At 39.5% G+C, this 12,259-nt stretch overlaps 1 protein-coding gene across 9 annotated transcripts in view; it reads left to right on the top strand.

Annotated features, from left to right (window-relative positions):
- The window catches only part of Pde4d (phosphodiesterase 4D), a 1,451,136-nt gene that overhangs the window by 359,272 nt on the left and 1,079,605 nt on the right, over positions 1 to 12,259 (top strand). For 8 of the 9 annotated variants that reach the window (XM_016000210.3, XM_076552299.1, XM_076552298.1 and 5 more), the window contains one exon: positions 5,556 to 5,688. In XM_016000210.3, the coding sequence (XP_015855696.1) occupies positions 5,647 to 5,688 (42 nt within the window). In that variant the 5' untranslated portion in view covers positions 5,556 to 5,646. Of the gene's footprint in view, positions 1 to 2,815; positions 2,915 to 5,555; positions 5,689 to 12,259 lie in introns of all 9 variants that reach the window. The other variant, XM_076552297.1, reaches the window with a different exon arrangement.

Below are 12,259 nucleotides of genomic sequence, written 5' to 3'. Positions count from 1 at the left end.
ACTGGTGCTGAGGGTGGGTAGAATGAGTCGGGTTAAATGTGTTTGGCAGACTACTTGATCTTTGTGATGCCCCTGCAGAGAAAAGTCTTCACTGAGAGTGAACTGAAACCTGATGGTTCACGTTCACCCTCTGTTGCTAGTGGCCTGCTCTCTGTCCTAGAACTGAGTAGGTAAACTTGGTTGGAAAATCCTGTGATGCTTTTAGAGCTGTGCAATTAGCCTTAGGGAAAATACTGAGCAGGGTAGAATATTCAGCTCCGCAGACACTGGTATAAGAGGAGGGACCATTCAGTTTCCTTCCTGTCCTGTCGTAGGCAACTCTGTGACCACAGGCTGATCTCTCATGTACCCAACTCCTGAATGACTTCCCACATGCTCTGAGCTCTCTAGATCACAGTTTCTAGACCCCCAGCCCCACACAAGAGCTTAGCTGACGGATATCATCACATAACACCTGGGCAGATGATAGAAGCTATAAAATTCAGGAACCCTCTACTGTTCTCCTTGGTCTGGTCTAAAGTCTGCTTTCTCTTAACTCACAGCTTTAGAAGATATGAGGAAATCCCAGGTAATTTCTTCTTTTACCTAAACAGAGGCCAACCAGGCAAATGCTGTCTACCTTCTCTATGGCAAGGGAAAACATGTGTACATTTAATCCATGAAGGTCGTCAGTTAAACTCTCCATGAAAATTTTGTACTGCCCTTGTATGTTTTGTTTCCTTCAGCTGACATTTGAAGTATTTAGTTCTTAAGCCGATTGCCTCTTCCCAATTTATCTGCGTGTATTTTGTTGGCTAGGCCTAAATACATTGAGCCTGTTTGAACTGCATGAAAGGATTGCCTTTTACGACAAGTATATTCTATATCTACTATTTCCCCCTTTACATTAGAGCCTATTCAAGGTGGATAGGCTATAGCTCAGAGGGAGGGTGGTTGCTGAGTATGTATGTAACAACCCAGGTTTGGTCGCATCCTCACTTCTTCCAGTCCTTTAAGAGGATCCAAGGGGTGACAGAAGCAATTTAATTTCAGTTTGGTATGCCATTAGAAACATCTGTTATCTGGTGAAGGAAAAAAAGACTCGAAATTGTTGACAGATCTAATTGAGTACTTCTTAATTATTTACAGGCAATAAACCTGGGCAGTTCTTTTTTTGTAAAACAGTGGTTCTCAAACTTCTTATTGCTGTGACTCTTTAATACAGTTCCTCATGTCGTGGTGACTCCCAACCATAACATTATTTTTGTTACTGCTTCATAACTGTAATCTTGCTACTGTTATGAATCATAATATAAATATCTAGGTTTTCCAATGGTCTTAGGTTGTTTCTGTGAAAGGGTTGTTCAACCCCTGAAGGGGTCGTGCTCCACAGGTTGAGAACCACTGCCTCAAAATAAGAAGGTCTGGTGTTATATACCAGCTTTATTTCATTGACTGGCAGGTCGAGGCTCAGGGGTGTTTTATTTTAATGTTTAGGAGAAGTCTTATCATTCAACAGCCATTATATTACTCCAGGAAAGGAAAAATTCTAGTCCCATAAAAAGAGAAGAATAGGAAATTTGTCTTAAGTGCTAACATATATATTCAATAGCTGCCCTGAAATTTGAGGGCAATTGGCACCATATTTCACTCTTAGGCTTGACTGTCATTAGATATCGACATTTTTTCTGTTGAAATGAGCAGAATTATGTTTGAAGGGAACTCTTCAGAAACTTTCTGATATCAGCTAATTATTTACTACAACAACCCTTGGTGGTGGCATGGGAGAATACTGTCATCTCTACTTTTTAGGGAAGGACACAAGTCAAGGGTAAAAGAGATAGGATTTTCTGCCAGTACCACACAGCTCCTGTGTGGACAAAATGTTAGCCATCAAAACGAGTTCTTCTGATGAGCCCTTCAGAATGTCTGCTCCTTAAACTTTTAATGCCTGGAAAAGGACTTTTGTGAAGTCTGGTCCTTGCTCCGAAGCTGCCCAACATACCCAGGTGCTGCGGTTGAGGCTCCTGCTCTCAGAGTCCCATCAGAGCTTTCCTAATCTGTTTCTCTTTATTTCTATTTCTGAAGTTTATTCCCTGCAGGAGTGGACTCTTCCTTCGTCCTAATTGACTTTTATATGGAAGCTTCTCTCATAATGGCATCATACGTGCCAGCACCCCCTCCATTTTCCATTTTAGCGTCTCTTGCCTAGAGGGAGAAACACATTCTGTTGTCCTGCATTGTTTTTGCTAAGGGAGGCATTTGTAGGGACTCGGATAAGTGCCTTCCCTGGGAGTCAACTTTTTTTTTTTTCCTTATGAAACATTCTTCAGTGCGGCACACATTTTGTATTTGTACTGATTACCCTGTGCTGATAATTAAATTGCATTGTTCTATGATAGCAGCAGCAGAGCAGTATGGGGGTGTAAACTTAAATACAAACCATGCAGAGAGACCCATCTTTGCATCTGGGAAGCTGAGTTCTCTCTGGAGCAGATGCACTCCTTTTTCGGTAGCATAACATTTTTGTAGCAATATCTGCTTTGTGAGGCCGTTGAGATGTGTGGGAAGTATTTTTCTTGGAAGGAATGGGGTAGCAGAAAAATGTAATCCTCTCGCTAGAATGCAGACCATATCTGTGCCGCCTGTCTTCTATTTTGCCCGCGGCTCTTTTCTCTTCCCTGGCCTGCTTTTCAGAGCTTTCTGTCCTGGAAGGCTGACAGATGAAAAGTATATCAGCAGCTTCCTTTGCCCTCTTGTTCAGTTGCACTAAGCTAGTGGGGAGTCCTGGCAGGAGATGAGAGGTCATGTGCTTCTCCTCACTTCTTCCCTCCAGGCTGTGCCAGAGAGTAACCCGGCTTGTCAAGGAAGCCGGCTCTGCATGATTGCCTTCTTGGAGATGCTGGCATCCATCTCTGCTTGCTCCTTGAACTCGGTGTGTACAACTCTCCTGTTGCCTGCTCCCAGGACTGCACTGTCATTGTGGGTCCCTCCACCCCACCTTCAACTTTCTTTTCTTCGCTAAACTCTCTTAAAGTAATCCTGACATTAGTACACTATCTCCCAAGATCCTGATAAAAGATTCACTAGTACTTAGTTCACATTTGCCTAGGCCTGTTTTATTTGTGAGACTGTAGGCTTTGTGGACAATAAATAAGAATCAGTTGTATCATTATTCCTTGCCACTTGGTACTCAGAGAAAAATGTAGATGTTGAAGATTAAAGTGTCACCCGTCTCTTACAGGCCAAGTATTTTGCTAGATACTGCTTTATGCACGTCACTCAATCTATACTCAAAGCCCAGGTGTCCAATAGTGTCTCCCTGCTCAAACATGTCAGGTCCCCCAGAGCTGTACAGAGATACGCCAATTTGGTGCCCAGGTCTACACTCTTTAATGGAGGCCAGGCTGCCTCATAGCTATATAGATGGAGAATTCGGTCTTTCAATTAAATCCATTTGTTTACTCACATTTCTTAAGTTTTGAATTCCTGTGGGTCAGTATCTCTTAATGATGGGATTAAAGGCTATTAAGTCAAATTTCTTAAAGACTTGATTAAATCAATAAACCTTTCTAGGTCACATCCATTATTTGTATGATTTTACTGATTTGTTCATTTGAAATCATTGATTAATTAGCTCACTATGGGTACTACTTCATGCCTGTTACCCTAAGGGTACTCATTACATATCAAATGAATAATTAAATATTTTCAATGAGTTTCTCTGTTAATGTATCAGCTTCCCACAGCCGTTATCTAGACTTTTTATCTCTCTCTCTAAGCATGGACATTTAGTTTATAATTAAAACAATCTCTATCCATTTCTCAAATGAGATGAATAACGTATTTCCATATTTTTCTGAGCCCATATAAGATGCAAAGCATCATGGGTAATCATGAAGGTGACTCAGGACCTGGAGACACATGAATAGAGTATTTTTTTCTTTGTAGGTTAAATCCTCTATTCAAACCCTCCTCTGTTAAAAACAGTCACAAAAAAAACCCATACACACTCAAAGAAATTATTATTTTTTTCTCTAGAAACTCACATTGGATAATGCATTTTCCCTTGCCTTTAGGCAAACATCCTCTTCAAGCTAGAAAAGGCTTTTTCCTTTGGTAGCTCTGGGTCTCTATATCCAGGGGTATTCTTAATAATAATAGTAGCCATTCTCTCTTTCTATTTCCACTTTGCTGTTAAGGGACCTTTGGCCTCCCTAAAAATATCCCACTTTGATTTTTAAAACTCTGAAGAGAGTGACTCATACATGATTAAATCAGGTATTTTTTATTTTCAGCCTTGAGAGAGTGCCACTGTGGGCTGCTAGAGAGTGTGGTGAGGGTCCCCATCCAATGGTGTTATTGGGCTCCGGACCCCTCTGCTGGCTGGCTGGCTCTGTGCTGGGGTCCACATTCATGCTGTGTCCCCTATAATCTCTTATGCTTTGAATTCATATTATGAAAAGCAGATAACTGTTTAAGATTACTTAATTTTTAATATATAATTCATAATATCATGTACCTTAGTATTTTCAAACACTTTTTTTTTTTTTGGTGTGTGTGAAACCAACATCTTCAGCCCTTAATTGTTGCTATTCTCTTTACTAAGCTTCAGGCACATTATTTTCCCTAAAGAAGCTTAGACTATATCCAAAGGATGGGCCAACACACTGTTGCTACAACACTCCACACCTACAATGTCAACTTGTACTATTGGTTAGTGTTTTGGTCAAGCTTGTTGGCCTCGTCCTCTTCCCTCTAGAGTAGGTCCCCAAAAGACACATCATCCCACATACGACCCTATCCCGTAAATAGGCAAGTCATGTCGAAATGTAGGTGAATATTAGAAACGTACCTATTTAATTTGCTCTTCCCTGAAAACACAGCCTCCTCCCCAGTGTCTAGGAAAGTGGAGGTTAAGTAACAAGGCAATTGGTGTTGTGAAAGTGACAGCTATTCTGCAATAGTCTCAGGAATAACAGTTACTGTTTAACTAGTAAGCCGACCTCACCTTCTTGCAAGCATTCTTTTCAATCCCTTTGCACTACAAGGCTAGAGAATTTACTTGACTGCTGCTCACCTGTTGGGATGTCTTCTCTGGCTTTTATGTAGATTCACTGGTAACACAACAAGACAAGAAAGCAGTGCTCACAGCCATCCTATAGTTAGTAATGTCCTCCCAGTGGTGGGCAAGGCTATATTGCTGACCCCTTAGTGGGAAGTTGAGGAGTCCCTAGTTTTCCCAGCAAGAGTTGGCACATGTCATGATTCATCTGCATCTTCCGTTCATGTGAGCATCTTTAGGCTACATCTACCCCACCTATTTATTTCAAGTACTAAAAAAGTAAGCTGAGATATTTAACAGAAAGCAGATGGCGCCGAGGTCTGTAACTTGTATTTAACAAAAGCTGTTTTGGAAATGTTCCTCGTGTCCACTTTTATTGCTTTAAACACATCAACATCTCCGCCTGTTCTGATGAATTATTTAAGAATCACTGTCCCAGTCCATGGCAGCCTTTCGAAGTGCACATGTTAATCATATACTTGATTAAACATTTCCTTGCCTTTTTCTCCAGCATTCCAGCTGCTTTTGAGTGGACGACTGTTACAGGGAGAGCACCGGCCCTGGAAGCATCTAGTGGCATCTGAACTACTGAAATCTCCACCATGGAAAGAGATACTTGTGACTTACTTTCTCGGAGCAAAAGTGTAAGTACCTTCCATTTTCACTTTTTTTTTTTTTTTTTTGGAAAAAGATGTCCTTACGTTTTTAGCTTTCCCTGGGTTTTAACACTGTGTTGTTGTAATTAGGTTTGTGGGGAAACGTTGGTTAACTTTCAGTTCTCTAACTGCGTGCAGATTGTTAACAAATGAAGACTTCTTCGTCTATGTGGCCTGCTTGACATTTGACGGCACTTCTTTTCAGTTTCTCTGCCTTCCCACTCATTCATATAAGCTTCATGGTGTGATTCGGAACACCCTGATGTTTGAGTTCATAAAACAGGACCATAGCTAAAGTTGAAATAGGAGAAATGTGTGTCTTGACTATCAATCTGTCTGGATAAATCCCACGGTAGAAATTGAAAGCAGGTTAAAGGTACTTATCAGCCAAACACATTCTCACATCCCATGCCTTCTCCAGCTCCTCACTCTGACACAGGTCTCTAATTGCCAATTTTAATCTTCCTCTTTAACATGTTTAAGTTGCCCTTCTTAGTGCCCTGAGGAAATTTAAGCATGTTTTTCCCCAATTACACAGTGTCTGTAAGGTAGCATATTCATGATACATTTGAGTTTTCTATTATCTTATAGGGAAAAAAAACACACACACACAAAGTAAGTAGAGCGATTCAAGGAAAGCTGTACCAGGCAAGGATGAAAGCAGATTTAATTTCCATCAGGCAAGTTCCAACAATATGTCCTTTTGTTCATTTACCCAAGGGGAAGAAGCATCCAAACAGATGTGGTTGTGACGTAGGAAGATTCATTTGAAGGCATCAGAAAAACCACAAATGCAAACACATTTCTCTAGGATGGGAATGCTTTATGTTTGGTCCTGTGATCTTACTGTGATGGCCCAGGGCCATCTTTCATTCTTCCTATAGAACTGGGATGAGTGTGTGGAAAGGACAAGACGGTATGCCTCACAGCATTTCTTAATAAACAAATAAAAAACAAGGCTTTTCAGAGAGGTATGCCAGTCATTTAATTGAATCCCAAGTTAAATAACCAACCAAATAATTTCAAAAAAATTGGTGGAATGTTCATATTCATTTGTTTTACTAGCTGGTGTTTGGTTATGTGGAATTTGCATAGCATAAAAGGCCAGAGCATTGTGCCTGGAATTCTTTTTTATCATTGTGCTTAGTTGCTCATTGTAATAAGGGTGACCGGCATTCAAATTACTGAACTAAGAAGACATCTGTTACTGACTTTTCTTATTATAAATCAAATATGAATGCAAACCATCAATGTGATACTTCCTTTTATTCAATGGTGGGGGAATGTGACTTGAAAAAAAATAAGGGCAGAAGGGAGACTGTTTTAATAATTAAAACATACCATTTAATACTTCTCTGTTCTTGGAGAGAAAAATCCTTCTAGAGGTAAATGTTTCAAGGAGGTGTGACTTGAAGGGGCTGAGAGTTCATAATTTACATGCTAGAAGATTTACTGTTTGTATGGTTTGTGCACAGTTTCTTTGTCTCTCTGGAAAGGCCGGAGCTCCCAAGATCATGGGAGCTTGAGCTGCTTGCATTCAGGTGGCAGTAGCCTCAGGGCTCTGGTTCCTCGCTTCCTTGCTTCTTCAGAACCCACTGGTGCAGAGAGAGCACTTCCACTTGCACTCAGTCGAGTGACTCTGAGCAGTGGATGGCTTCTTATCAGAGAAATGAGGCTGCTGCTTTGTTAGTAAGGACTCACCACTTCAGGATTTCAAACATGGCCCAGCACGCCACCCCTACCACTGAAGTCTTTGTCACGATTGAATTTCAAACAGCATACTCAGAAGTAGCTGTTTCTGTTTGGTTAGAAAAAAGTTTAAATAATTTGACTTAGGAGCTATCAGTTCTTTATTTTGGCATTATGACATTTGGAAATCAAATAACACGAACATCAAATGAAAAGTCTGCTTCTGTGACTGTTCCCGTGTTACTGTGTAGATCCTGTATCCATCATGGTGACTTGAGGTGTTTTGGTTATTTTTTACTTCTGTGACAAGCTGAAAAAAAGCAGCTTTGAAAGGAAGGGCATGTGTGGTTTCACAGCTGGAGTTCTAGTCCATTATGGCAAAGGAGGTGTGGTGGCAGGACATTGAGGCTGGTGGCCACAACGCATCTGAAGGCAGGAAGGAGAAGGGGAATGTTGGCACCCAGCTGGCTCCCTCCCACCTTCCTCTTTATATCCAGTCTGGGCCCCATTCCCTGTTGTGATGTTGTATTCATTCAGGGTAGGTTTTTCTTCTTCAGTTAAAGCTCTCTGGCTATCACCGTGTCCAACACATACACGGATGTGTCTCCTAGGTGATTCAAATCTAGTCAAGCTGAGAGTGAAGCCTGACCATTGTATAAGGCATGTAAGAGAAAAGAAGACTAGCCTTAGACATTCACTTTATTAGTGAGTCCTCTCCTGAAAAGAGTACCAATGGAGCTTGCAATACTTCATCGGGCTCCGTCTAATGTAAAACAAACGCATAAAGTGAGTAGTTAAACAGATTCCTGCTTAGCATCACTTTTGAGTTTCTATGAATTTAGATCCTGTGCTCATTTGTAAATTGAACTGAACAATTCCCTAAAGAAAGTATATTAGTTAGGCTGGCTTATATCATTTTAAAAGGCCAGATTGGTTGCTTAAATAGATTTTTTTTTTTAAAATAGAGGCTAAGACTCCCAAGGCCCAAGTGCCAGCAACTTCACTTGTAGTGAGGGATCACCTCCTGGCTTGCTGATGTCCTCAGTGGACCTCACATCACAGACAAAAAGCTCTCTGAAGTCCCTTTTTACTTGGTCACTCTTCCCATGCTTCATCTCACACCCTCATTTCCTGTGCAGCTCCCGCCTTCGCTTTGGAAGTTAGGGATTTAACTTATGAGTTGGTGAGGCAGAAATATTTATTTAGCCTATAACAGAGTTTGATATTCTTAAGGGATGATTTTAATATGTCACCATGATATGTAAATCCAATATGATCAATGCTATAGAATCAGCATATTCTTTCAACTGTTTAACACTAGGATGATTTGATTTCCTTTCCCCTAGTTTATATTGGAGAACTCCTCATAAAGGTTTTGGGTTACCAAGCAACTCTACATAGACCTACGAGCTCATTTGAATTTTTCTCCAAAACATTTTTCTCCTTGTCATTATTACATCTGCTTATTTTATGCACCTTTTTTCTAACATCCATCCTAATATTACAATGACACAGGTCTCTGAAACATCTTGCCTGTCAGTGGATATACCAAATTGGATTCATTGGAGGTCCCAGAGGTGGGGTGGTGGTAGGCAGAGAGAGGGAGAGAGAGAGACTTGGATGTGTATGGAGGTGGAGGTGGAGTAGATCTGGGAGGAGCTAGGGAAGGCAGGGTGAATATGATCACATTATATGGAGTTTTCTCTTTTGTGTATATGGTGGGGAGTTCAAGACAGAGCTTTCCTGTGTAACCCTTGCTGTCCTGGAACTCAATTTGTAGACCAGGCTCTCTTCAGCCTCACAGAGATCTGCTTGCCTTTGCCTCCCGGGTGCTGGGATTAAAAGTGTGTGCCACCACAGCCCAGCTAGGTACATGAAACTAACAGGAGTTTGATTTTTCTATACTTGGTTCCACAACTTTGTGTAAATAAAATTCTTACTTAAAAAAATGAAATCATTATTCCTTACAACATCTCTCCTGTTATCCTCTGAACTTATTTTTTTTAAAATATAAATCTTCTATGGTAAATGAACTAGATAAATTTTAATTCTTCCTTAATCAGTTCTCTTGTGTATTGAATTCTAAAGTATCTTGGAGGATTTTTACTGAAAATTCCCAATTTTGGGTACCCTCAATCAGCACGAAGAGATCTGAGATGTCATGTGCTCAATTAGATTCTTTATTTTCTTGATGAAATTGCCCTCTGTCTGACTTGGGATTCTTTTGAATGTTTTACATTGGGACAAATGTGTCACTCACCAGATGTCTTTAATTGATGTTCCCTGTTCTCTTGGGTGGAATTGTTGTTCAGTGTTTATTCAAAGCTGGAAGCAATTCCTGGCTATTTGCAGAACACTGAGAATCTGGAGTTTTTTTTCAAATGCTGAGCCAAAAGCCCACCTATGTAGGCTGTCAATTCTGAGTTTAGGAATTGGGATCTGCTCTGGGGTGACTGAGATTCTCTAAAATTGCTTCTCACAGATGATTTTAAAAATACTGTCCAAAACTTACATAACAAATGTGTCCTATTCTTAAAAAAAAAAACATTTCCTAATTGTATCTTTACACTTGCTGATTGGTTTTGGATGCAGTCATTCTCCTGATGACCCTGGGTGAGTATTTCCCTCCATTTCATGTACATCTCATTGTATTAGAGCCTGCCTAGTGAGGAGAGACAAAAAAAAAAAAAAAAAAAACCTCAGGAAGGAATGATCCATTTTGCAATGGCACAGCAGAACTGCCTGGATTTGTTATTCCGCACAGAGTCTGGTTAGGGATTTTATGGTTGAAGTAAAATTAATGGATTCCTTGCCAGACCAACTTCATTGCCCCACTATATTCATGCCCATCTAAGGCACATGGCTAAAGGGTTGTATCAGCATAGGATCCAGACAAATTAAGAATGTTAAAACCCTTATTTTTTCACTAGTGTTCACTCCTCAGGGTAGAAAGAGAGTCATGAGAGATACTGTTACTAAGATGCTTTGAAAAAACACAAATTAAAAAACAAAATGAAAATAAGTTTGCTTCTGCGTTTTGCCAGTCACAAGCTGAAGTGAGAACGCTTATGTAGCCTTAGAGATTTGATTAATTTGACTATTATTCCTGACTCCCAGGTAATGTTTTACAAAATTCACTGAAATATTTATTCAGTGGCTATGGGGTATACGAGGCTCTGGGTATCCAATATAAATAGGATACTTGATGGGTCTGCCTTCATAGAACCTACTTGACAACTAGATTCATATATTTTATAATTTATTAAAATTACTTCATCAACTGTCACCCCAACCCCAATGACCCAAGCCCCTTTCATTATAGTTTTAATCCTTCCAGAGGATTCTGAAGCACTGTCTCCCCTCAGTCCCCACATCCTGTCTCTTCTCCACATTGTGTGTATCATCTTCAGAAGAGATATTTTAGCTCTGAATAATGTGGCTTAATTGTCAATTATGCTCATTGTTGCAGAAACATAGATTATTTTAGAGTAGTTGAAAAGATTTTTGTCTCAGATAATCAACAATAGTTTAAGAATAGCTGAGAGTATAAATGAATGTGAGTTTGGCAAAAAAAAAACAAAGGTCTGAAAGAATAGGACATGATCAGCAGTCACTTGCCCTGAAATCAATCACAGGTCACATGACTGTCCCAGCAGCCAAAACCGTCACCAAATTGTTGTCTGAGAAAAACCTCCACATTTTCTGATATAGTAATGTCTTTGCTGTTTCCTTTTAGGGTAAATTCAAGTGGGAGTTGATTTCCAAGTGATTATGACCAAGAAATAATTGCGTATATTGTTCTTAACAATATAAACATGGAAGACATATGAAAATGTAGAGGAGTCCTATTGAATTGATGCTCTATATTAAAAATGCTCCTTTTGGACAGTCTCACCCCATAACAAAATGGGAAAATTTAAAGAAAAGCATATTAATTTGTAGGAATTTTATATTAGCAGTATTTTGTTTTAGAATTTTTCCCTATTAAAACTGATTTAATTTTAACTATTGCCACATTTTTATCCTTGACATTTGTTTGTCTGTTACTTTTTAATCTTTGAAATAGCAATCAATAAGCAAGAGTTCCATTTGCTAAAAATATAACTTTAAATGAAATCATCAGTTTCTTCATTTTTCATGATGAGTCCTTCCAAAAGCAACATGGACTGATCCTAAGGTCTTATGTGATAATCTTATCTTTGGATCTATGTGACTTGATGGACCAAGTGAAAGCATTTAATAATTTGAGTTATTATCAAGTGCTCCAGAAAATTTACTGTGAGCTTTCAAGGGTAAAATGAGCAAATAACATTGAAAGCACATTATAAAGAAAAACAAACTGACAAAACCCCCAAACTAAACCAACCAATACCAACAAAATGATGCCCAATACCTAACTTTATTATATACTTCAAAACTAAACACTAAATCTTAAGGAATCTTGCAATAGAATTGTTCCATCAAGCAAACCAATCAACAAGACCTCTTGCTTTTATTATTGAAAAAATGACTTGTATGTTCATGTGCTTTACTAAGTTGTACAAATGCCAGATCCTGATGTGTCTTGTCTGTCCAGGGTGGTTGATGATTATTAGTGGGCAAGGCAGTCAAAGGAGCTTGTTGGGTTAGGTAGATGCCTGACCTTGCTTTCTTATTTCTGTCACCTAAGGTGTAATCCTCACTACAGACCTGGAGTCGGGAGTATGGCCCCATTTATAGAACACAGATTTCAAAAACAAAAATACTTAAAGCCATCCTTTTTTGCTATTACCCTCTTCCCCCTTATTGCTGAGGTAGTGACATGGGGTTCTGTGTTGGCAGTCTTGCTTTTGTGAAGAATTTGATCATACATTAGGTGTTAACAGCCATA

Source organism: Peromyscus maniculatus, chromosome 15, assembly GCF_049852395.1.
Source record: "Peromyscus maniculatus bairdii isolate BWxNUB_F1_BW_parent chromosome 15, HU_Pman_BW_mat_3.1, whole genome shotgun sequence".
NCBI lineage: Eukaryota > Metazoa > Chordata > Mammalia > Rodentia > Cricetidae > Peromyscus > Peromyscus maniculatus.
The sequence above is the reverse complement of the archived record's forward strand: the minus strand, read 5'-3'. Positions and strand labels throughout refer to the sequence as shown.